Source organism: Patagioenas fasciata, chromosome 27 (genome assembly GCF_037038585.1).
Source record: "Patagioenas fasciata isolate bPatFas1 chromosome 27, bPatFas1.hap1, whole genome shotgun sequence".
NCBI lineage: Eukaryota > Metazoa > Chordata > Aves > Columbiformes > Columbidae > Patagioenas > Patagioenas fasciata.
The window spans coordinates 4257489-4283106 of NC_092546.1; the positions used below are offsets into that span (position 1 = coordinate 4257489).

General features: G+C 49.8%; 1 protein-coding gene and 1 long non-coding RNA gene across 14 annotated transcripts; one reads left to right on the forward strand and one right to left on the reverse strand.

The window, feature by feature from the left end:
- Nucleotides 1–22777, reverse strand: LOC136113101 (uncharacterized). Of its 11 annotated transcripts, XR_011735955.1 has the most exons (10): nt 13298–15705; nt 9724–12369; nt 8845–8878; nt 7894–7957; nt 7599–7744; nt 4387–5550; nt 4191–4303; nt 3356–3456; nt 2578–2658; nt 1–130 (listed from the first exon to the last, which is right to left on the reverse strand). It is a non-coding gene; the product is annotated as an uncharacterized lncRNA (long non-coding RNA). The 11 variants fall into 11 exon arrangements; XR_011735956.1 differs by lacking the exons at nt 1–130; nt 2578–2658 and adding an exon at nt 21519–22777 and having other exon boundaries at nt 3213–3456; nt 13298–21411; XR_011735962.1 differs by lacking the exons at nt 1–130; nt 2578–2658 and having other exon boundaries at nt 3213–3456; nt 9724–9890; nt 10666–12369.
- Nucleotides 12037–25105, forward strand: ATCAY (ATCAY kinesin light chain interacting caytaxin). Of its 3 annotated transcripts, none has more exons than XM_065858050.2 (13): nt 12037–12170; nt 13374–13502; nt 17581–17645; nt 18000–18221; nt 18413–18598; nt 18885–18987; nt 19525–19656; nt 20009–20095; nt 20216–20314; nt 20554–20589; nt 21449–21484; nt 22197–22232; nt 22775–25105. In XM_065858050.2, exons 2-13 carry the CDS (start codon nt 13426–13428, stop codon nt 22782–22784), a joined length of 1089 nt encoding a protein of 362 aa, XP_065714122.1. In that variant the 5' UTR covers nt 12037–12170; nt 13374–13425; the 3' UTR covers nt 22785–25105. The 3 variants fall into 3 exon arrangements, with proteins under 3 accessions (XP_065714122.1, XP_065714123.1, XP_065714124.1); XM_065858051.2 differs by having other exon boundaries at nt 22200–22232; XM_065858052.2 differs by lacking the exons at nt 12037–12170; nt 13374–13502 and adding an exon at nt 15891–15998.
- Nucleotides 25106–25618: the final 513 nt, after the last annotated feature.

Genomic DNA, 25618 nt, shown 5'->3' on the forward strand with positions numbered 1-25618 from the left:
TGCGCATCTGCGTCCGAGGAGCAACTCCAAAAAGGGTTCCTGTAGCTCCAGGAGCTGAATTGATGTTCCTTGCTGAGAGCTGGGGTGCTTGGGCTAATCCTGAATAAACCAACAGCAGAGCAGCATGAAACTACAAAGAAAAGAAACGGTTATTGCAAAAGCTGGAAAACGCCACTGAGTGTGGAAGGGCGCAAAGACCTGGGTGATGGAAAAGCAGCATCTTTCTTTAAATAGTTTACTGTAATCGAGAGTGCCTTGGTCTGCTCTGTATCGCTACTGGGAAAGTTGATGCCGATGCCAGACCATCACCTGTACGCACATCTGTGGTACTGGAACGCTGCAGAGCTGAAAGAATAAAAACTCTTTAGAGGGGAAAATGTATTTTGGGATTGTCAGCTGCACTCGCTCAAAATCAGCTATAACCTCACTCCACATGTGGCGGCGTTTTAATGAATTCCCCTCCCCGCGGAACCAGGCTCGAACCTAATTCACACCAGCAAAGGGTGTTTCTAACTCTGCTCCAGCGGATCCCGCCTGACGTCAGCGAACCCAGGCCTGATTCAGCAGCACCGCTGCTGCCGTTTGCGCTCCCAAAACGGGACCAAAATGGGACCATGATGCTTCTCCTGCTGGCATCCACCTCTGCTGGGTATGGGCTCTGCAGACACAGGCCCTCGAGGAGTCAAGTTTTACTGGGGTATAAAAGTTTGGGTAACTTGGAGCAAAAGACACACAATGTCTCTCCTTTTCCACTTTTTTCCCCCTCCCTTGAAAATGAAAGAGTGAATAGTTGCACACAGCCCTGTCTTCACAACGTGCTGCTCACCCGGCTGTCCTTTGGGGCTGGTTTGGGGTTTTTCACTTCCAGTTTAGGGGATACAGCTATTTTGCCAAATGCGTCACCAGCCCCTGGACAAGGATGTTGGTTTACCTCTCAAAAATGCATTCTGGTTCCATGGCCATGTCTCCAGCAAATATAAAACAGTATCACGAGCTCTGTGGGCTGCAGAAACCTCCCTGAGTCACATCAGCAACCCAAGGCATTCATGTCCTCCCCCAAAAAAATGAAGGACCCTCTGCCACATCCCTCACTCTGAATTCATCAGCTGGCTTCTCCGGTAACGCACTCACTCGCATGTCATCAGGAAGGAATTTGCGCTCCGTTTGATAATCGGAGATGAATCGGTGCAGCAGCGAAATCCTCAGACCACAAACTATTTGAGCAGGTCTTTCAAGCCTCCTGCTCTCGTGTGTAGACCGTCCAAGGACCCGCTCGTTCCCGGGCATCCCCGGCCCCGCTCGTAAATCAAAGCATTCCAGGCCTGGTTTCCTCTCCGCGTCCACGAACACTCACAGAGGTTTCTTCTGTAGCAAACTTAATCTGGGCAATTGTTCAAAAATGTTCAAATTACCTGCTCCTTTTATGATATAATGACAGCCTGTGGAGGCATAATTTAGCTCAGACCTGAAGACGTCTGGTTTAAGGTTAAAAGTCCTCCAAGCTAAACTTTATCCAACAGCATCAATGAAAAACTCAACTTGCCCGGTGTTAATTTTGATGCCTCTAATTAATGAAGCCATTCAGATCACAGACGGGGGGGTGGGTCCAGCTTTGCTTTGTCCCTACTTCACACAATCAGTGCAAGGTTTAATCTGTTTCATGGCACCAGATCCCAAGGATTTTAAATGATCTGGGTGCTGACCCAACTTGATTTGCATCACTGTCACCTGCCCTGGTCCTTGTGGGGACCCTCCAGCCCAGGTCTTGCATGTCATGCGTGTCTTGCACGTCTTACCTACAAATCCAGCATCCTTTTACCTGGAGGGCTGATATCTGCGGGTTTTTGGCCATAACACGCATTTCTAGCACAGCGCAGTCATCTGAAGGGGGAAAGTTCCCAGGGAAAGGAGGATGTAGAGAGGCCAGGAATGTAGGTAGCTCCAAAACAGGATTAGACATTTCTGTGGATGTCAGGAGCGATGAGAGCTAGTACAGTTAATGATAACCGTCTGGGCCGAGATAGAACCCCAGTGCTGCAGGACCCCCAGCAATAACCATCTGCAGGAAACCAAGGCAGGAGCATCTCCCTCATCTCTGCACGACGTGTCTCTTCCATGTGCCTTTCCCTTCGCATTTGTAGCCTGGCCAACTCAAAAAGTTCAAAGCAAAAAGCCAAAAGTGCCTGCGCACCCAGGTAATTTATTCTAGAAGCCTCACTGGAAATCCCATCATTTCTGGTACAACGTCTCACAACTGTTGAGTTGTTACTCACTCACTTGTGATGCTTCAGCAGTGAAAGGGGGGAGCGTCAGCACCACCGCACAGCCGCCCCGAGGGAGCGCAGCCAGAACCGCAGCATCTCCCCACATTGCTCCCATGTGGGTGCCCCGGCTCCAGCACCACCCAGAGCCCTAAATGCTTCCAGGCCGGAGGAACCCGGCTGCTGCTTGGCGTCACTCGCACCGGGGAATGGGAGCCAGCGTCTCCCTGCAAGCACACCCCAGATGTCCCAGGGGGAACATTACAGCCTCCAGTTACCCAATTAAAAACGTGTTTGAGGGGATTTGATTACTCACTTTGACAGAGAGAAGAAAAGCCTCCAGGTCCTGGCAGCTATGAGGATTTACGAGCTGGGGCTTTGCTTCAGGTCGCTCTGCCTGATCATGATATGTAGTAATGGAGCAAAAAATGAAAGATCCAAACCAGGGAGTGATAGTGTCTGCATTCCTGGTGCTTGAATCAGACATCCTTCCTGGCAGCTCCAGGCCCCGCTGGCTCCGGGGCCATGGGGAAGGCACAGCAGTGGGGCACTGGAGTCTGCCATCCTGCACCAAGGGCAGCCTGGAGAGCCACATCCCAAACCAGTCCCACTCTCCCACCCCTCCTCCTCTGGTGATTGGGGCGTCAATGGTTCCTCACCACTTGTGAACACCTCCTAGGGATGTGGTGAATGCTTTCTCCCCAGGTTGCTAAAGGGCAGAATCTGCCTTCTTTCCGATCCAGGGTGAACACAGTCCTGGCGGTGACCCCGCCGTGCGGCTGCTGTGTCCGCTCCTTGGGTACCCCTGGCTCCCTCCCCTTCATCTCCCTGTCAAAGCACCACCCTCAGGCTGGGGAAAGAGGGAAGACAAATCTCACAGCCGCCTGCCTTACTGCAGCCTGTGAACAGCATCCAGAAACGCCTCCAGACAAGACAATTACTAACGAGAGCTTTGGGATCGTGTATATTTATTGCCACAGCAGGGAAAGGGAGACATGTGGCCAACAAACCACAGTGCAGGCTCTGAGGAAGCCAGCCTGGGGCTGAGCATCTCCCTTCGGGCTCCGGGAGCATCTCCTGCTCCCCTTCCTCACCTGCTTCACACCACGGTCACGGACAGGACGCCAAGTGAACTGCGCTCGCACCTTGTTCCTCGCTTTTCTTTGTGCAAAGCACCAAAGTGTCTGGTGTTTCCCTTTAAAGCCATATAAAAATGAAAGGAGAAAAAGTTATAAGTTATTTCAAAGGTCTTTGCTTCAAAAACATTCAAACCAAATTTACGCGCCCAAGCCATAAATGTTCCTTTTATTGCACACACAAAATAACCCTCTGCAATACGATTCCTCTAAATTTATGTTTCTTCAAGAGCCATTAATTCAGCCCAGGTCTTTTCTTCCTTTTTTTTTTTCCACCTTAAGTCGAATAATTCATAAATACTTCACGCTGGAGTGTACTTTATGGGCATTATTATGATCACTTGAATATGGAAATGCCTGTGAAGTTATTACAATAGTTTTAATACACCACAGACTCCCCAGCGGTATATGTGGATATAAGGTACAGAGTAACTTCATCCCACACCGGAGGGAAGAGCTCTCTTGAGAGGTCATTTATTTGGGCAAATTATAGGGATCCTGTAGCCCATATATGTCTCTGAATCGAGTCAAAGACAACGTCTGGGGTGAGTTTTAATTTGCCACACTCCAGCTCCGGAGCGTTGTGTGCTGCGCTGGGCAGAATGAGACACGGTTTATGTGCACAGGTCTCCGACAACTTCCAGAACCAAACCCAGAAGAACACACAAATATTAAAAACTAAAAACCAGTTGGAGGTGCATTAGCAGGGCCGTCATAAAGACATGGAGACGAGCAGGTAACCTGCTTAGTTGGATCCTCAGACATGTAGGGAGGCTCAGAGAAGCCAAATTACCCTCATCAGATGGCAGACACTACATTTTCTGTTGTCCTTGCACACATTGTAGGATGGCACCTGGTTGAAAGCCAGCAATAGAGTCGCAGGACTGGATCCCCCCAGAGATATAGCTGAAAAGATATTGGTTTATTGAATGGAAAGAGACAGACCACTACAGCTACCAGAGTACACCAACATGGGAATAAGAACTCACCAAAACTAAACGTGTTTTCCAAGGTTGCTGAGCCATACAGGGCCTTTCCTCAGGGTATCTCAAGGAAGCGGCTTTGCACATGTTTCTGGATTCTGCATTTCTCCTCCTCACTCTCCCATGTAAAATGGATCACTGGGGGCAACTGTAAAGCAAAAAAGTCAGTGGGAACACGTTTGAATTCCCCGAGAGGTGCTGTAGGATGACAACCCCTCCAGCACCCAAAACCAGCCGCCCCGTGACCTTCCCCACGACCACCCAGAAAGTGCTGCAAAAAGAGCCCCCGGGTCCCGCCTGCCCCTGAACCAGCACCGCTCCCCGGGAAATCCGTCTTTTTGTCTTGTAAAGAACTCCTACGGTAATTGCCTTCATATCTCAAAGGTGTCTTACAACCACAGAGGTGCAAATATTTATCCATACTTGGAATTGCAGAGTGAAGCCAAACTAAGTGTTCCCAGGCACTTCAGCAATTGTTGTTTTAAGACCTGAACCATAGACACCTGGCTGGAATTAATCAGCAGATGTGGACACGGAGGCAGAGCAAAGCCCTAATTAACCCTTCACACATCAATGTCAAGGTCAGGGGGTGTTTTTGCTGGGGCAGCCTGTATCTCAATGTCAGCTGTCAGCAGCGTGGGGATCCCGGAGCAAGAAACGTCCTCACTGATCAGGGCATGAACCAGTAACAAAATTTATCACGGTTGTCACCGCTTGGAGACTTGCTGTGCCAAGGTGCTGGTTTGTGAATAGCAGCAATAATAAATGTTTATTACTAGATAATAAAACAGAAGAGCAAATCACCTTCCGTACGGGCTCTGTCTAAAATCAGTAGGAGTTTAAGCATCTCTTGAAGGGAAAGCATTCCCCACGCACCAGGTGGTTTCAAGTAGTTCATGCCACCAACAGCTCCCCATCAAGATGACAAATCCAAGCCCTGCAGAAGTGACCAGGCACAGACCTGCCGCCTCTCCCCTCCAGCTCCTCTCCACGCGCTGGCTGATCCCTCTGCTATGGCAAGAAATCAAGCCACATTGTCCCATCGTCCCCAAAAAGCAGCCAAAAAGTTACCCCATAACCAAGGTCCTCACACAAACCACCAGAGCAGGTCAGGCCAAGGGCTCCATGTCCCTCACAGCTTCTCTTTAACAGCAACCATCAGAGGATGCCCTGAGAAACATGAGAACAAGACAAGCGGACATGACGTTACTCCAAGTCCTCTCCCAGTCTCCAGTTGTTTCCAACTCAGAGGAACAATTCAGCCAGATGTTCTTAGTAATCCTTCAGCAATTTCTCCTACATGCCCAGTCCTGAACCCATACAAACTTCCAGCTCCTTGGACAACAGGGCTGATCCCTGTTGCCATCGCTCCCTCCAGCTCTGGAGGAGTCCCGTGCGTGTCGCTGAGGTTGGACAGTGTCACATCCTCTGCTCTTCAGGCCACACAACTTTTGAGCAGCTGCCCAGGCCATGAGATGCTGCTTCCCCCTCCAGGCAGGCGCTAGGGAGCAAACAGCGACCACAAGAGCCGGAATCATCCTAGAGAAGCTACAAAAACATCAAGGAGCTCTCAAAACCTGCATCCTGCTGCACTTGAAAGAAGAAAGTCCCACCCAGCCCAACAGGTATGAACGCAGCCAAGCACCAGGATGCTTCTCACCATGGTTACTTCAACACTAAGCATTTTGCTCCTGGAGCCAGAGACAGCCCCAATTCAGGAAAATAAATAAGCATGTCACTAGACAGCACTGTGTGCAACTTTCTGCATGGTTTTGTACCCTGGGAAGACAAGCGGGCAATCAAGAGAGAGAGGATTTGCTGTTAATCACCAGGGAGGAGGGTGTGGGTGACATTTTCCTGTTTATGAGATGCAAACAAGCCCCGTGGAAGAGGGCGAGCCATGCGATGCCCTCTTATCATGAGCCATTTCATTTGGCATAAACACCAGCCCCGAGGTCAAGGCCATAATCTCTCCCAGATGCTTTTGTCCATGGGCTTGATCCAAGGCTTCAAACCTAAAGCAGGGGATGAAATAATCCCCACCCACCGTCTTCCTTCTCCAGCATCGCTCTTCTACCCCAAAACCTATGTGCTTGGTGCTGAAGGTTGGAGGATGGTTCATACAGGTGGTTGGAGGACGGTTCCTGCCGGAGGTGACCATGGGTCTCCATCACACACCATCAGGGCCATGGCAGCAAGCACAGAGCTGCAGGCAACAACGCTCTACCTGCTGCAGAGCCTGGGGAGGCTGGACCAGGAGCTGCTGCTCTGAAGAGCTTTTTGGGAGGCAGCCACCAGCCCCCAGCCTGTCAGGGACTTTAACCTGACCTGTCAGTCAAGGTCTCCACGTCTCAGGCTCCGTCCCCATCACAAACAAACTTGTCTCACAAGGCCCAGTCCGACATGACAAGTGTTTATACAGGACTAACGAGCGCCTTCATCCCCAGGGACATGCGGGTTGCCCCAGGCAGGCACGCCGTTCCCCTTGCCGCACGTGGGGCTGCAAAGAGCTGCAGCCTGAATTCTGCATCGTGGTTGAGATGGACAAACGACAAGCAGCCCAGGACCAGGCGCCATCCTCCCAGCCCAGCTCTCTGCAGGACTGCCCGCCAGAGCAGCAGCAGCGAGCAAGCACAGCACGTTTGTCTTTGTGGTTTAGCCACGCAAACCATCTCCTGAGAAAGAAAAGCATCATTTGCTCGCTTAAGTGCCTTAAATATAGCATCAGGATTTGAGTAGGAAAATGCCAGCCTGTCCCTCAGGAGAACGCAAGACCACAAATACCTGGTGCAACTCTCTTCACTTCTCCAAGGAGCCCTGGATCTGCTGGATTTGCCTCCCTGAGCCTCTTGGAGAGGTTCAATAGCCACATGAAGCAATGGGGCCCATCAGGAAACGGCTGCCATGCTGGGTTTGGGCCATGCATTCCTGACAGTGCCTCTGCCTACGCGGGGGCTCCTTCCAGCCGAGTCCTTGGGGGTCCATAACCCAGCAGCCTCCTCGGAGCCGACGTGCACCACCTGTCCCACACAGCCCAGCTGCCTTTGGATGGGAAATCTGTGCTGGGAGGAACTGGCTGCCCCACACATCCCCTCTGCCTTGGTCAGAGGCACCCACGGGTGCCAGGTCCCCCCACATCCCCAGCTTGGCGCTGGAAATGTCAGTCAAGACACAGGGTTCACAGGACAGGAGGGAAGGTGCTGCCGACATGGTCTCACCTGGGAATCAGGATGCATTTGATTTCCTCATCCCTTGGGAGCTGTGTGACTTGATCCACGCAGCTGGTGCCCACCTTTGGGTTCCTCCTTCCCAGCGCTCTCCTCATGCCCTTGGCAGCTCCTGGGATCCACGCTCTCTCATGCCTCTGGATTTAGAATCACAGAGTCATTTTGGTTGGAAGAGGCTCTCAGGATCACTGAGTCCAACCGTAACCCAACTCTAACACTAACCCATGGCCCTGAGAACCTCATCTAAATGCCCTTCTAAATCAAATCCCACATTTCAAAGACTTACCACATCCCTTGTTCCCAGCTCTTCTTCTTGGATTCCTAGAGGTGAAGCCTCAACCTGGTTTGTCCTTTAAAGATCAAATTAAAAGATGAGGAAGAGGAAAATCAGAATGGAACCTTCCTATCCGTCACAGCAAAACACTTTTTTTTCCTTAAGTGGAGACAATGAAAACATTTTGTTCTCCCCAAAATAAAACATTACTGTTTTCAAATGCATGTTTCAAGGCACTTGCAGTCCCCCACTTCTTTAATTAAAGGCAGGCAGATTTCAAATGCAGAATGTCACACTGCAATAAAAAGTTAAACCATTTCATTTCAAGCATATCTTAAACAAAGCCTGCAGTTCTTCATTCCCAAAATGTTCTTTTTTTTCACTTCAAGCTTTGGTTCAAGTTGTAAATAATTTCAAAGGAACCAAAATAACTTTTATTTTCCCTACAAACAAATGTTTCATCTTAATTTCAGCCAGGCTGGCTTAAAGTGATTGGAGCCAGACTCTTCTCATCAGTGCCCAGTAAATGGACAGGAGGTAAGGGCCATGACTTGAAATACAGGAAATTCCCTTTAAATAGAAGAGGAATCTCATTTCTTTTACTCTTTAACTGTAAGGGTGGTCAAACACTGGAGTAGGTTGTGGAGTTTCCATCCTTGGAGATAATCAAAACCCAACTGGACACAGGCCTGAGAAACCCGCTTGGGCTGCTCCGGCTCTGAGCAGAGGGGTGGATTAGACGATCTCCAGAAGCTTCTTCCAGCCTCAGCCATCCTTATGATGTGTGATTTTATCACAAACTCAAAAAGGAAGCATCCGGGCCCTGGGGATACTCCAGCCCCGTTAAAGCACCGCGAGCTGTGGCATCACCATCTGCTGCATCTCAGAGCTTCACAGTATTTTCAAGCTCCAGTTTCTGAGATTTTGCAGTTGAGTGTTTAAAATAAAACGCACATTTCTTACCCTCCTAAATGAAAAGCTGTAACCTCTGCTTGACCTGTAAAGGGGGGATAACAGAAGGTAGATTTGTAACAGAGAAACCCACAGGCACTTCAAAGGAGCCGTCCTGCGAGCGGGCAGTCTGAAGCAGGCGGATTTCTGCAGCCCCTGCACCCCCTGCTTGGATCCTCCAGTGCCCAGCGAGGGGGAAACTCTGAAAAGCTTCTCCCAGAGTTGGGTACTCAAAATGTCCTGTGCTTGTATGGATTCTCTTGAATCAGTTGTGGCACCACCATGCAATGCTCTTAATACAAATTCAGTGGCTTTGGGAAAATTTGGGAAAGACCCAGGCTTGCCAAAAAGGGGTGGAAAGAAGAGTAAACAGGCTGTGGATATTTCTTATTTGGGTCTGTGGTCATCTCCACCTAAAGCCCTCTGATGGGGTCAGGAAACAGGAGCGTGAATGGAGAAAGAGCTTTGAATATGGAAATCTCAGACCCTGTCCATCCCCAGGACCTTCCTCTCCACGATGCTTTGCCAGATTCAAACATTTTAATGTCCTGGCCATTAAGGACATTTAAAATGCTTTAAATTTCAACAAGAATCCTAGAAACCACACGGACCTTGCAAACATGTGCAGACACGAACACGCCGCAGCCCTGCGCTGCGCACACCATGGGGAGCTCAGCTCCAGCAGCCTGTCCTGTGCAGCGTTTGGGGAGGATGTGAGTTCAGTTTCAAGTAAGGTCCCACACCCCCAGTTTGCTCAGTGAATGTCACTCATCCCTTTCCTTTACAAAGGCCCTTGGGCCAGCAGAAGGACCTTTTCAATACTGGCTTTCGGAAGAAGTATCTCAACCTGTCTTTAAAGAGCCATCAGACTTAGGCTGAGGCAAAACTTACCATTTCTGCTTTTCTCTTTGGAGAAACCACGGGGACGGTGTCACCTCTTGGCTCAGCCATTTCCTGGTGCAAAGTGACCTCTAGAGCCCGGCTCCTGCAGCTCCAGCACAGCCAGGCTCGGGGGATCCATCGCCCTCCTGTGGCAGACTCCAAAACAGCTTTTCTGCCTGTAATAATATCTGGATTTGCTGTAATAATATCAGTATTTCTGAACAAGTAAATATTTTTTATCACAGGTTCACACAGGTAGGAAAGTAATTTAGAGTCCCTGAGTTGCTGGTGATCTGCAGGATTGCAGAAAGGGTCCATCAGCACAAGCTCTCACTGCCTGAAAATGAGCATCAAACTCAGGGAAATAAAAAGAAGATGCCCACATGACAGTCAGTGTCTTTCCAAAAGTGACACAGCATCCTTTTCTCCCCCTCATATGAGTATTTGGCTCACAGATTGAAACAAATACACTCTCAAGTAACATAAGAACACTATCCCAGGTGTGAGGAGCATGTGGAGATAGAAGAGAGAATGGAATGGGGTGAAAAAAGCTGCTTGGGAAAACATCCAGCACCAGGAGGGGCCTGATCCTGCACAGCCCCTCCATTCCCTTGCTATTGCCTCCTCCAAATGGGCACGACCCAACACAGAATTCCCGGAGGAAAATCGGTCTGGCGCAGCGTTCATCCCAGCACATCAAAAGGAAACGCAGTCCCAGCGAAACCAGTTGGCCCGGCAAGCAGAGATGGGCTCGCTCAGCCCATCGCTATGTGCTCAATGAAATACCTCCGTGAGCAGGCGGATGACGTTCGGAAAAAGCACACGTGCTCCGAGTCCCGGGACCGCAGCCAGTAGATGGCATTAATATGCTATCGCATGCATACGCGTGCTGTCATGTGCTATCAGGCTTCCACAGCCTTGGAAAAATGGAAGCAAAAGGCAAATATTCACCTTAGCTGGAGATGACACTGCGGGCTTTGATAATTAACTTTGGAGCCATCAAGTGTCACAGATGTCCTAGCACCTTTCTGTCCTAATGGATCTCCTGCCTGCTTCTAAGAGAGAAATATATAATAGGTATAAAGAAATATAATGCATCCCTAAAGCATCCATAAGTATCCTGGATCATGAGGAAGCCTCAAGTGTGAGGTTGTGAGCGGGGGATACACCATCATCCCTCCGAGGTCTGGTCCACAATGTGCCAGGCTGCCCACACACACGGCTAGCAGCTGCCGGCATTTGGCTAGCATTGTGTGTTGCTTTCTTTAGGGTGCTTTCCACCGGATTGAGGAAATAAAGTCCTGTGGGAGCCCCTTATCCTAAGAGAACAACAATGTCCACATGGAATTGTAGAATCATTTTGGTGGGAAAAGCCCCTCAAGATCATGGAGTCCAGCCATAACCCAGCCCTGGTACTGCCCCATGTCCTGAGAACCTCATGTCCGCCTGTCCAGCCCTCCAGGGATGGTGACTCCAGCACTGCCCTGGGCAGCCTGTTCCAATGCCCCACAGCCCTTTGGGGAAGAAATTGTTCCCCACATCCAACCTCAACCTCCCCTGGCGCAACTTGAGGCTGTTTCCTCTGCTCCTGGCGCTTGTTCCTGGGGAGCAGAGCCCGACCCCCCTGGCTCCAAGCTCCTTTCAGGCAGTTCAGAGATCAGAAGGTCTCCCCTCAGCTCCTGTTCTCCAGCTGAACCCCCCAGGTCCCTCATAAGGGTACAGGATTAGGTGCAAGGCAAGATGGACCATTAAATGCCGCATCCTACCACACAGCGAGGCCACCTTTTACTTTTCTCAGTGAATGATGCACTATACCAAAAAGCCCTCCCCACCCCTCCAGCTCCCACGCCTCCTCTAGGACCAGATCTGCGGGATGATGAGCATCCCTGGCTCCCACTGAAAGCAGCACGGGGACGGTGTGCTCAGCCCCCGGCAGCATCATTCATCCGGAGGAAGAGTGTAGGGAGAGATTCGGTACCTCTCAGCCAATTGGAAGGGAGGTGACACTGAAAGGGGGGTGCTTGCAGCTCCTCTCTCCACCCATCCTCCATAACACCCCCCTCCCTGTCACCACCAGCACCGCCATCCTCCTCACACACAAAAGCGGTGCAATTAGCTGACTTAAGAGAGCTGCGGCTTAGCCAGCTGCAAGCGGAAAATAATAAAATACCTTGGAGGGCAGGGAGGAAGCAGAGGAAGCAGCAGCCATGGAAGAATACAAATAACTGTCCTCAATTCCCCGCACCCCACCCCAACAAAATCCAAATCACAAAGCACCGACTGCTGTGGGAAAGGCCGACCTAGATGCATCCCCATGCTCCTGCGCTGAGAAAGCCGCTCACGTCTGCATCCAGATCCAGGTGCTGGACCTGCTGAGCAGCCCATCGCCCTCCGGAGGAATGTCCAGCTGGGATACAGGCAGCACCTCCTTTGTTCCTCATTAGCCACAAGCATCGGTGAGTACAGCATCATCTGGGCTTTCCACGCTGCTGGGCGATGTTTGATGTTAAGAAACGTCAGCCTGGGATCTGCTTCAGCATCTTTCCTCTCTCTCCCTCCCTCCATGATGCCTTCAGGGTGAGCAGAAAGCAGCTGGCAGCGCTGGGAGGAGGGAGGGAGGTGGGGTCTCTCTGAGCCCCAAGGTGTCTCCTGTGCCTGCATGGAGAGAAATCAAAAATGGAGACATGTGTGACAGTGTCGTGGGCACCGCACGCAGCCAGGCGTGGGGCTGGGGACAGAACACATAACGCGTGTGCTGGGAGGAAAGGCTGAGGCGCCGGGCAGGGAGAGAGCCCTGCAGCACTCCCAGCCCCGATTTCCACCCCTGCCAGCACCTGGAATAAAGACGGATGCTGGATTTACTCAGATTTCTACGTAGCTTCATTCCTTTAAAGCAGATACATACAGACAGATTTATGTCCCTCCAGATCATCACCAGCGACACCCTGTGTAAATACAAGCCTCCAAAGGAAGCAGAAAAAGCCCTGTCTCTAGAAGATCCTTACAGCAATGGGTCAAACTGTGCTAGACACAGATTTCCTTGACACCAGGGGACAGACAGAGTAGCCCCATCCACTTCTTCAGGGGTGTGGAAGGACATTCGACAGCCCTGTGAGGCCTCCTCACCCTCCTCCATCTCTCTCTGGATGTGGGGACAGAGCACAGCGATAATCACCAATTCCTCTGCAAAACCGAAGTCATTAACTTCAGCCCAGGCCAGCAAAATGGAAACTGATGCTACCGCCAAACCACCCCAAACCAGCCTGGGAAGAGCTCTTTCTCTTCTTCCCTCTCAGATGTGTTTAATTTCCCTCAGCACAGGTGCTTCATGTTGAGATTAGTATTGGAAGAGAAGTAGAAAGGGGAAAAAAGGGTGAGCATCAGCCCAGACAGTGTTAATCCTCAGGGAGAAGAGCTAAGGTCACAACAGAGCACAAATAAACCTGTTGCTTCCACCCAGGGCCAACCTCACCTCCTCTTTCTTGTCCAAAATGTGTCAAGTGGTCACAAAACCCCAGGTCCTTGCCTTACTGCTTTTGCAAAAGCAGCAGCTATCATGCTGCGGAGCGTGGTGTCAGCATACCTGCTCTGAATGGTTCAGATTAAACAGTCCCTGTTAGCGATGCTCAACAACAACCTCTCTGCCTTTCGCCTTCCAGCCCAAGCCCTTTCCTGGGGGAGCCGCTGTCCAGCCAGCCCACTCTGAGCACCATGGGAACCACAGAAGCCACTTTACGGATGGAAAATGTGGATGTCAAGGAGGAGTGGCAAGACGAGGACTTCCCCAGGTTTGTTTCCTGCAAAAAAAAAATACAGAGAAAATTCTATTTCTTTCTGTAAGAAGCCAGCAGGGCATGGAGCATGCAGGTGCTTCCCACCAGCCCTGGAGGCAACAGGAGTCTTAATCCCAACAGGGCAATTCTGGCCAGAGAACAGAGTTTTTGTTGCAAGGCTGCTCGGAATGCTTAAAAAAATATTTGGAGTGGCTTCTGGCAACAACGTGAGCATGCCAAGGAGAGGATGAGGAGCAGGGAGATTAGCAGGATGGATGGATGGAGGAATCTCTGAATCAAGCAGTGTCCCCCCAAACAGAGCAATGCTGCTCTGCCAGGCATTTGCCATGAGAAGCGGAGTTGCTGGGATGCAGTGCCCACTGGCACTGGCGTGCAGAATCTAAAGGGGTGTGAACTTTTTGAGAAATGATGTGTGGGTGATGGAAGGTGCCAAAGTGGCAGCTTTTGCCTTCACTGACCCGTGAGCTCGGTGTTCACTGAACTCCCTGCGGCCCCCCAAAGGGCGCACCCCACCAGTGCTGCCCCCACACCCAGTGCTGGGGCCTGTGGCCCAGCAGCAGCTGGCTGGGCACACACAGCACGGGCAGCCCCCAGCCCTGCTCAGGGGCTTTTCAGGGCCAGCTCCCCCGTTCCAGCTGCAGCTGAATTCCCCGGGCAGCCACAGAGCCCCTGTATGCGCAGACAGAGGCGCAGTGTGTTGTGCGGGTGGGCACGCACGGCCCCCGCCCTGCTGAAAAGGGTCTCCTGTTTCCCTGGGCACCGGCGGATGAGCTGAGCTCTGTTTTCCCCGGGTCCAGCTGCATCGTTCATCTAAGCACCTCTGTCTGCCAGCCCAGCACCCGGCTCGTGGGACACGGCTTGTCCTTCCGCTGGCCCCAGAGGTGAACTCAGCCAAGGCCTTGGGTTTCCAGGAGGGATTTTTGTTTCCTCTGAGAGCAGAGCCTTGGACTGATGGACCTTTGCCAACCTAGGGCTCCCCCAGAGCACTGTGCTGGCAAGGTTTTGAGTGAGGAGAATGGAAAGTGAGGCGCAAGAGGGAAAGCATTGACCTACAACTGCCTGAAAGGAGGTTGAAGCACGGAGGGTGTTGGTCTCTTCTCCAAAGTAGCAAGTGATAAGAGAAGAGGAAATGGCCTCAAGTTGCACCAGGGGAGGTTTAGATTGGATATTAGGGAAAAATTCTTCATGGAAAGGGCTGTCGGGCATTGGAACAGGCTGCCCAGGGCAGTGGTGGAGTCACCAGCCCTGGAGGGGTTTAAAAGGCATTTAGACAAGGTTCTTATGGACACTGTTTAGTGCCAGATTTAGGTTACAGTTGGACTCAATGATCCTGAGGGTCTCTTCCAACCAAAATGATTCTATGACCCAAGGCTCCCTAGAAAACCTGGACACAAAGCTGTTGTAGTGTCTGGACACCAGTGCACCAACCCACACATGTTGGAGCAGGAGGTGCCAGGTTCTGTTCCACACTTGCCATGCAAGCAGCAAACTCACCCCAGCCACAGGCAAGTCTTCAAGGGGCATTTCTGCTGCAGAGCCCCCTGCACCACCCACCACCGACACTGTCAGTCCTGCCTCGGAAACGAAACACAGGGAGAAGCAAAGGGATGTGACCATGGCCCAGCAAGAAGCCAGGGGCAGGGACAAGGCCAGAGCTTTGCAAACAAGCTCCCCAGCCTGCCGATAAACTGCTGCAGAGGGATTAAATCCAGAATGATGCAAGAGAAATAGAGTCTGAACAGTCACTAGGCAAATGAGCGAATGCCAGCTGTGCTCAACTAGCATTAAAAATGAATAAATAAAAATTTTCAAGACACTTCCCCCCAGAAGCATTAAAATAATAGGGCAGAGGCTGCTGCATGTGGGACAGTAGCTCTCTAGCAGATGATTTGCTGCAGAGCTATTTTTGCTTAGCTGTGATTAACCAATCTTGCCACAAGCAAAAAAAAAAACCCTTATCCTAGACAAAGATCTGGGCTGGGGAAGCTGAATTCAGCGGCTCATTAAGGACACAGGGTGACATTCCCAGCCTGCCCCGAGAAGCTGATCTGCAGCAGCAGCTCCTGCCTTGCAGGTTGCAAAGGTGCAATGCCAAGGCACCGAGCAAGCAGGGATGAAAGGGTCCCCGTCCTGCTGCTCCCTGAAGGTTCGGTGTCTGTCTCAGTCTGTCTCAGCCTGTCTCAGCTGTTTGTGCGAGCGCGTCCCGCACTGATGCTGTGGCGGTGCCGCGGGGCGGATGCAGGAGCATGCTCACTCCATCGCGCATCCATCGCATCACGGGCGGTGAAGGCTCAGGCTGCTTGGGGCCCAGGAGAAGCTGCTTCTAGAGGGAAAGCGGGCAGGACACGTCAGCTGAGAGCAAAATGGTGGCACCCAGCCCTTAGGAAACCTGCTTCAATCAGAAAATCTGGCATCTGGGGCTAGCTGTGTTTGGGAAGGAAGATTGACACGGGAGACTGGGAGGGAGTGATCCGAGCATCCTTTGGGAAGGTAAGAAAGCCCTTTTCTTCACCTCTGACCTTTGAATTGCTTTGTTTAAATGAATCCTAGAGGAGTGCCAGCCTGCAGCACGTACTCGGGTACAGCTGGGCCTTTCCCCCCCTCCTTTGAGTGCTGTATCACCAAGTTGTGCCTGGCGCCAGCTCACAGTCAGATAAACAACCAGCCAGGCCTCCTTCAAGACAAAAGCAAAAGGGAGGAGGAGAAGCTGGAGGGGGCAGAGGGACCTTTCTGACTGCCCTGGGATATTGTGGCAGCCCAAGGGGTCTGGGTGCTGCACAAGAGAGGAGCAAGTGCCTTTGATCAGGTCTCCAGCTCTCATAAATATACAATAACCAGCTAGAAGAGGATTATCCCTTAATCTAAATATTTATAGGGTTTAATTTGGCTGGTGGCTCTGATGTCATGGCAGCACAAAGAGGAACCTTTGCAGGGCAGAGCGAGGCTGCGTCCCCTGCTGACTCAGAGGGATCAGTCCCCATTATCTCTCTCCCTGCTATCGCTGGGCTCCAAGGCCACCAGCTGCTGGACACCTGTCCCCTGCCCAGTCCCATCCCCATTCTTACGCGCTGTCCTAAAACTGGTGGCCTTTCCCCCATGTCCCTGTCCCAGCACCCAGGATTTTATACCTGCAAATGCTGCACTCTCCACAAAGCCCTAGGAGGGGAACGTGGGTCAGCATTTGGCTCCAAAACAGGGCTTTGAGTGCAGATGCCTGGATCTCAGCTCAGAACGAACCTGCTTCCAAACCCCAGCAAGGTTTGGGTAGCACTGTCAGCTTTTGCCAAGTGGTGGCTGAGGTGAGGATGGGGTGACAATTCTGGGATCGCACCTAAGGTTTGATCCTTGAACACCACCTGCCTTAGAGCAAAGTCCCTGCAGACCAGGAGGCAGCTGCCTCCTGGGAGAGGTGGTTGTGGCAGGAGCTTTGGAAAAGTTCTGCTCCACTGCAGCCAGGGCTTGTGGCAGAATGCAAGATCCACTTCACAAAACCATTGGCAGAGACTGCAAAGTGCTCCTGAGCTAAGCACCCACTGCTGGGATCAAAGCATCCACCACTGGGCTTAGGAACAGCCAAATTCAGGCTATGCAGACAGTCCACGGCATCACCCGTGCTGTGCAGGGAACAGCAATACAGACAAAGTACCAACTGCAGAACTTGTTCCCTGGTTGCCTTAATGAGGAGCCCTAGAGCTTGGCACTGCCTCTCGAACTTCTGATAGAGATAAAAATGGGGATAATACAGAAAGAGCGAGGATGTTACCAAGCTCTTCTGGGGACACAATTTGTTGCTGTATCCCTGGCTGGATTTTCTAGCCTCTTGGCCGGAAAATGAGAGATGTATGTGTGGTGGTAAACGCAGGGATAGTCTGGAGGTTGCTGGGAATTGCACAGCTGCTGGGCTGCTGTTGGGCAAATCACAAGCAAAACGGAAAGGGCAGAGCCGACAGGGGGTTGCACGTTCACTCCTGATGTCCCCAGTTCTCCCCACCATCTGCCATGGAGTGACTTCCTCCTAAACATTACCTGTTATCTCCTGTCTTTTTACCTCCGCATCCTGGCTTGCCTGCAGACCTCTCCCAGAAGAGACGGGGATGGAGTCACTGGGCAGCCCTACAGAAGACGAGAATACATCCTGTAAGTATCAGCCTGTCTTATCAGCAGTCAAAGCAAAACAAGCCCATGGGAACAGCAGCTTGCAGTTAGGGCAAAGCCAGCTCCCTTGGAGCATCCTCAAAAATTCCCATGCGGGAGAGGAAACAGCAGAGATTTGAATTTGCTAATCTCGCACAAGAAGCTGAGGGAGGAAATAGGTACCCCAAAAGCGTGGATGCTTTTATCCAACCATACCTGCAGGTACCCAGTGCCTCCCCACTATGATCCACCACTCTGAACTCCCACGACTGTAGTCAGAAATATGCATAATGAAAACACCATGTCTTGCACTAAGAATACAGGACAACCTGTCAGTTATTTTCCTTTTAACTCCAGCTCCCCCAAATACTTTAAACTTTAATGGGGCGCATCGTAAGCGGAAGACACTTGTTGCACCTGAAATCAACATTTCCCTGGACCAGAGTGAAGGCTCCATTCTCTCCGACGACTTCCTGGACACACCAGATGACCTGGACATTAATGTGGATGATATTGAAACTCCTGATGAGACAGATTCCCTCGAATTCCTGGGGAACGGGAATGAACTGGAATGGGAAGGTAAAAGGCTGGTTTGGGGTGAATGTCTGCAGGGGCTGGGGTTTTTTTTAGGCTCATTTTAAGTGCTTTTTTAAGCAGATGAAACAGCCCATCCTAAGTCTGTGGTTGTTATTGCCTCGTTGCGCATCAAAGCTCTCGCAGACACTCTTCACACATTATATAAAAGGCAGAGATGTTTGTTCCTTTTCCAGACGACACTCCCGTAGCCACGGCCAAGAACATGCCTGGGGACAGCGCAGACCTGTTTGGGGACGGTGGCACAGAGGACGGGAGTGCTACCAACGGCCGGCTCTGGAGGACGGTCATCATCGGAGAGCAGGAGCACCGCATCGACCTCCAGATGATCAAACCCTACATGAGAGTGGTGACACACGGAGGTGAGGGAGGGGGAGGCCTAGCCCTGGCTTGGTGGGTTTATTTCAGTCCATCTTTGCCAAGCTGGAGCGGATGTTGCGACTGATTGTTTTAATGGTCTCTAGGGAAAAATTGCTATTTGTTTTATACCGCTATGCAGCAGATAAACACAAAAGCACCCCGCTCATGCTAAAAACCATATAGCCACTGTAGCACAAAAACCAGCCCAGGCAATACATCTTCACTGCTATTTTCCCACCAACTCTCGTATCTCCCCCTGGAATGAGTCCCTGTGTCTTTCTTTCCCAGGATACTATGGAGAAGGTCTCAATGCCATCATTGTCTTTGCTGCCTGCTATCTTCCAGACAGTAACCTGGCTGACTACCACTACATCATGGAGAATCTCTTCTTGTAAGTGCCTGGTCAGGGTCTGTGAGGGAGAGGAGGGTGAGGAAGGTAACCTGGGCTGTGGGGAAGCAGTTCCCACGTATTCATCGCATCAGGAACCTCAGCTGGATCAAAGTTTGAATCCAGGCCAAACGTGGCCAGCGTGCAGCTGCAGACTGGAGCGAGTGGCACTGGGGACACGCTGCCCGCAGTGCTTGCAGCCAAGTCCTGTAAGTCAAAGCATTCAGACACTCAGTGTTAATTATGCCAGCGATGGACTCACACTCAGACTAGAGCATATGGAAGCAATGCTCAACAGCTGGCAGATGCTACTGCTAGAACGGCGCAGGGATGTCCATCCGTGCATGCACTGTGCTAACAAGTATTAGCGGTCCCTGAGAAATATCCCTGCAGAGGAGCCAGGAGAATCTGAAAACTATCTGAGGGTCTACAAAGAACGGGTCTGGAGTCTTTCTGGGGTGACACACAGGCACAAGAAGAAACCTCAAGGGGCCTTTTTTGAGTCTCATGGCACTGTTGCTTTTGCTCACCACCCAACAGATACGTGATCAGTAGTCTGGAGCTGCTGGTGGCTGAGGACTATATGATCGTGTACCTCAATGGAGCGACGCCCCGGAGGAGGATGCCTGGCCTTGGCTGGCTCAAGAAATGCTACCAGATGATCGACAGAAGGTGAGAATCCTGCTGATGTTGCCTCTTTGTTCTTCCCTATCCTCTTACCATGTTCTCCACCGCTTCCTCACCCTTCCTTCCGCACTCCCCACATTCTGTAACTCCTTCCTCTATCGCAGCTTTCTGACTTACTCCAGGTGCTCCTCATCATCTCTTCTTCCTCCGTTGCTCACATAGATCAGGCTAACACATCACCGAGCAAGGCAGTGCTGCTGCAGCCTGCCTGGTCTGAGCTTAAATGGGCTTCCTAAGGCCACCCAGACCACAATGCTCATTAGTGCCCTGACACATTACAGGTGAGTTCACAAAAAGGCACATTACCCTGACTTTCTGTCCCCCGGCTTCTCCACAGGCTGCGTAAAAACCTCAAAGCACTGATAATCGTGCATCCCTCGTGGTTCATCCGGACAGTGCTGGCTATATCCCGACCCTTCATCAGGTAAATATCGCATGTTCCTCAACTCAGCTGATTTTGGAGCAGAAATTCAATCTCAGATCTTACGCTAACCTTTCACATCAAAACAAGACCTCAAGCACACACTCTCTCTCCCTCTGCCAGTGTGAAGTTTATCAATAAGATCCAGTATGTTCACAGCTTGGAGGAACTGGAGCAACTTATCCCAATGGAGCACGTACAGATCCCAGACTGCGTCCTACAGTGAGTACCAGAGGGACCCTGGGGCACATGGAGCTCTGAGCAGGTCCAGGACAAAAATCCTGTGTAGAGGATCGCGTTGAGTCCAAATCCATGCACAGGAAATGCAGAGCTTGGGGTAAACCTTCTCTTCCTTACATACCGGTGCACATTCTGCCCATCTGCAGTTCGTCACCTGCAGAGCAAACATTGCATTTTACTAAAATAGCTAACATTTAAAGAATGTCTCCTGTTTGTTGCAGATATGAAGAAGAGAGGATCAAGGCCAGAAAAGAAAGGTAAAATTAATCTGGGGGGGATGGAGGGTTGGTTCATTGTCTCAGGTTGTTGCCTTTTGCTTTCTCTTATCATTATGTGTGTTATAAGCAGTTGGTTCTGTGTTCCTCCTACCTCGATATCCTACACAGCCTGCACTTATTTTCTACTGATTTTCTCAAAATAAGCAAAAGCTGAAGGAGAAAGGAGAAATTTGATTAAAAGGTTATTTATCCATAGAACTCTTAACCCCCTGAGTGCATATATCCTGAACATGTACCGTATGTGCTAGCAAAGATCATCAGAAATCACTCCATATATAAGGATGGCACATTTTCCCCATGTGACCATGAAAATTGACCCTTAAGTGAGAGCTAGCGCTTATTTTAAAAGCCACTTCATTCTGCTAGAGTGGCATAAAAAGGCCCATTAGTTTAGAGTTGGTTTTGTTTCACTTTCTAGAGCCACTCCATCACTGGTGATTTAGGTTAGAAGCGATAAAGGTTGGCTCTGCTAAAAGCAAAAGGCAATCACGGGTGGAGGAAGGAGCAGCTGGGTCAGCACAAGCGCGATGTGCTGCGATAACACCTCCCCGTGCTGGTGAGCCCAACGGGAGATGCCGCTTTGGGAGGACTCTGTTCAGCATTAGCTGCTGAAAAGCAACTCACCCAGCCCAAATGAGTCAGATACCTCCCTCCAGGGCCAACAGGCATCCTGAGAGCGGTGTGATGATCAAGGTTGCACATCACAGGCATGGACGGCTGTTTCTGATCACACCTGTAACCTCCGAGTTCAGCTCTGTCTAGAAAAGCCTTAGATACTCCACACTTTCACACTGCTCATGCCTAGACGACAGATTTCAAACACAATTTGTGTTTACAGGGCAGAAGAGAAACAAGACATGGCTGAGAAGGAAAGGTAACTACTCTCTTTTCATTTATCCTTCACTTACCAAATAGCTTGAGCAGTGTTTGGTGAGAACAGCCCTATCGCCTGTAGCACTCCTGGGGAGCAATCGGGCTGTTCGGACCCAACAGGACATTCCTCAAGCGTCTGGGAACGGGGAGAGCCTCTCCTCCCCCTAACAGCTCCCTGTGCCATTGCTCTGGGGATGTTCTTGACCTTCATCCATGCAAACGAATTCCTGACGCTGCTTTTTACCTCTGTAAAGCTCGCGAACTGTTTGGTCACGGAACAGAGCCAGAGGCACCGGGAAACGTTCTCCTGACATTGAGTCGCAGCATTTGCGCGCTGGTGCAATGCGGAGGCCAAATGCCGGTTGTGCGTAAAGGCAAGATCGGAGGCTGTAACGTTAGATGGGGAAGGAAATTCTAGGGAGGTTTGGAAGACAGTGTCACAAACCCGTGCCAGGACAATGTGGCCTGGTTTTGGCTCTGCCTCAGTGATACAGCCACTCGTTTTGTTATGAGATAACCAGCTCCTGAGGGGGAACAGTGCACATTTCTGCTATTCTCTTCCCAGAGATAAAGGAGCTTTGATCAAAATTGCCAAGGTCCATTGGATGAGTCTGAATTGTTCCAAGAAACAAATGGGACCTCAGGGCCAAAGAAAAGAGGACAATTAGTTTGTGGTGGAGACTCACTCATTGTTTTGCTGGTTCTCTTCCAAGCAGGCCTGTGCCCCCAGCAGAGGATCAAGAAACCAGGTTTGATTCATACTTCACTCTTTTGTTTTTCCTCTATATGATGGATTTCATCGCATTTGTAAAGCACCAAGGGGGAAAGCGAGACCGGGTTAGACCCAGGACACCTTTAGCCCTCACCCAGCACAAAAGAGGCATCAGCCCTTTGTAGGGGGGGACAGACCTGGGAAGCTTTGACACCTTCACCCGCTGCAGCTCATCCCAAAGCACAGACCCGTCACAACCGCAGCCGCCATGGGGACACTTGATAAAAGCTGCCCCTCGGTAATGAATTACCTGGCATTTGCCCCGTGTGCACATGGGCATTTACTGCAGAGCTGCCTTCACCTTACAGTAACTTTTCCATGGTCCTGTGCACTCAGGAAAAGTCCTTAGAAAAGGAAAAAAGCCCATTAAAGCTATGAATGATGTTCTCTTTGGCCCTGGTACACTTTTGTAGAGGACTGCACCCAAACATGCTCCTATTTTTTGACATAGTGAGGAGAATAAAATTCTTGCTACAATTTGCTTTGTAAAAATAACTCTGTCTTTCTGTTCCTCCCCAGTATGTCATGAATCGAAGCAGAGCGGAGTGAATGGAGCAGAAGAACGACGCAGCCTGGCAGTCACCCACGTAAATGACCTTTTGGTGTAAGACCTTGTCACCGTCTTATTCCGAGTTCTGTAAGCTCACGGAGCCTGCCTCCCGTCTCCAAGACGCAAAGTCCTTTAAACTTTTGGGAAACATTTCACTATAAAAACAAAACAAAACCAAACCCAAACACCCAAACCACAAAACAAACCAAGCCAAGAATAGCACTTTTCAGGACAGGCTCCCGTGTGTTTCTGTAATGGTCTGTGGAGAGCTACTAAGCAGTGCAAATAGATCCATTTTTTCTCTTAGTACATTAAGAGCATCCTGTAGTCCATTAGTTACCAGCCCAGAAAGAGATCTATTTTGTGTTTAAATTATAATCCCTTCCCCTAGCTTGCTGCTGGCCAGCACAGAGACCATTTGCTTTAAACTGCACAAGCAGTTTCCTCCACACAGAACCTACAACAGCCATTGCCCCAGGGAATAACTACAATGAAAAGCGTGCATTTTCCTCCTTTCTACAGCCGGTATATGTTTCTTCCTGAAAATACCAAGTGCCCACCAGTTCAGGCACCTCTTCCAGCCTTGACTGCCTCAGTTATTAATAGTTCATTGCCACTTCCTCTTATTAACTCACACCGAACCGTTCCTATGAGTAAATGCCATATTTTTTCCCCGATCTGTTCTGTCTCGGGTTGTAAGGCACTCTGATAACTCTGAGAGCCCCGTGGCATGGCAGCCTCCACAGAACCTTCTCATGAGCATCTTCTCAAACCAACGCACACCAAAAAGGTCTGGGTTTAAGAAGGAGCCTTATGGACAGGAAAGTTTTTTACGCCTTGTCTTTGTATTGATTTCATTACACTGGACAATCATTCACTATTAATACCTCCTATTGTGGAGACAAGCTGCTACGTGTTTGAATCTCGAAGGCTTCATCTACAAACATACCTGCCTGGTACAAACCTGGGTGGAAAATGTTGGAGATGTGGAGAAAGGACACTGAATCTGGGTTGAGCTTCTCGGTTCACCAAGAGACGCAGACGTGGTATTGAGACTCTCGAAATCTGTATTTTGGACTCGTGAGGATTCTCTGAGCAAAGGAGGGAAGACAATTTAAGAACAAAATGATCTGGCCAAAATCATTTGGAAACTCCTGATTTCACCAGAGCGAGTTGATCTCGACTGTCTCGAATGCACCAGACACAAGCCCTTGCAGACAAGTGCAGATGAAGAATTACCTGCATATTTCACCAATTCAGAACTATTTCAAGCCTGGCAAGCCCAACCCCTGGCTATTTGAGATAACCAGCGCTTCACTCTGCTCTCAAATTCCCTGGAGGACAATTCTGGCAGAGCAACATTTTCCTCCAGATCCAGATGTCTTCTCTGTATAGATAAAGCTTCTTTTACAGATGAGATTTTTATTTTCCTGAATGGCACAAAGGAGCACCAAATATGCTTTCTAACTTCTCATTTGATCCATGTTTTCCTCACGCACTTCTATCACAGATGTATTTACTGAACAGCCCTTTGCATGAAAACCAGAGCAGCGTGGCCCCGGCATTAAGCCCAGAAGCTGAAGACGGTAAGCCACCCCAATTCGGGATCGTCCAGTAGATTTCAATTCAATTCACCAGGAACACAAGGGAAATAAAACTGAGATGCTGCTGGATATTCAAGTGGGATAATTAATGCGATTTCTTCTGTACAGTACTGTGTAAATGTGAGTGGAAATTTAGGACGTACCTCATTGCAATCTTTCCATCTGTTTCTTTCCAAGATTATTTGCTTACAGATGTGCAGAAACACAGATGAGAAAACCGAAGTGGTAAAGGTTTTAAAAGCAACACATCTTCTATTTTACATATCTAAGGATGAAAAAAAAACAAGAGAGTTAATGAGATGCTGGTGGCAATAAGCTCAGATTGGCCTGACAGCAGTGAAATGTACAAGCAAAATTGCTATAAATACAAAAGCACACGTTTTCTCTTTTGTATTTCCATATTTATTGGCAGTCAAAAAATACAGCATGCTACTGGTGAAGTGAATTTTTAAAAGTCACCATGACAATATAACAATCTATCTCAGTTTTTTTTTCCTATGTAGTGGGCCCTTTTAACCCAAATCTACATGTAAAAATGTGTGAACTGTCATTTTTATAAAGTGTTTGTAATTAAGTGGTTTATGCTAGAAGACATAGATTGCTGTTCAGTATGTATTATTATTTTTGCTTTGTATTATTCCATAAGAATCTGTGGATATTCAATTAAAATGAGACTAATCCTTAAGCAAAAACATACACCTCTCTTTTTGTTACTTTCTGTAAATGTATTTATTTAAATTTTACTTATTTATCTTTTAACTGAGATGGTGGCACCTGTGATTACGATCAATAGCATAATGTCAGGGGTCAGTACTGGGGTCGGTATTATTCAATATATTCATCAATGATTTGGATGAGGGAACAGAGTGACTGTCAGCAAGTTTGCTGATGACACCAAGCTGGGAGGAGTGGTGACACTGGAAGCTGTGCTGCCATCAGAGACCTGGACAGGCTGGAGAGTTGGGTGGGGAAAAATGTAATGAAATATAACAAGGGCAAGTGTAGAGTCTTGAATCTGGGCAGGAACAACCCCAGGTTCCAGTGTAAGTTGGGGAATGAGCTATTAGAGAGCAGTGTAGGGGAAAGGGACCTGGGGGTCCTGGGGACAGCAGGGTGAGCATGAGCCAGCACTGGGCCTTTGTGGCCAGGAAGCCAATGGTACCTGGGGTGGGTTAGAAGGGGGTGGTCAGTAGGTCAGAGAGGTTCTCC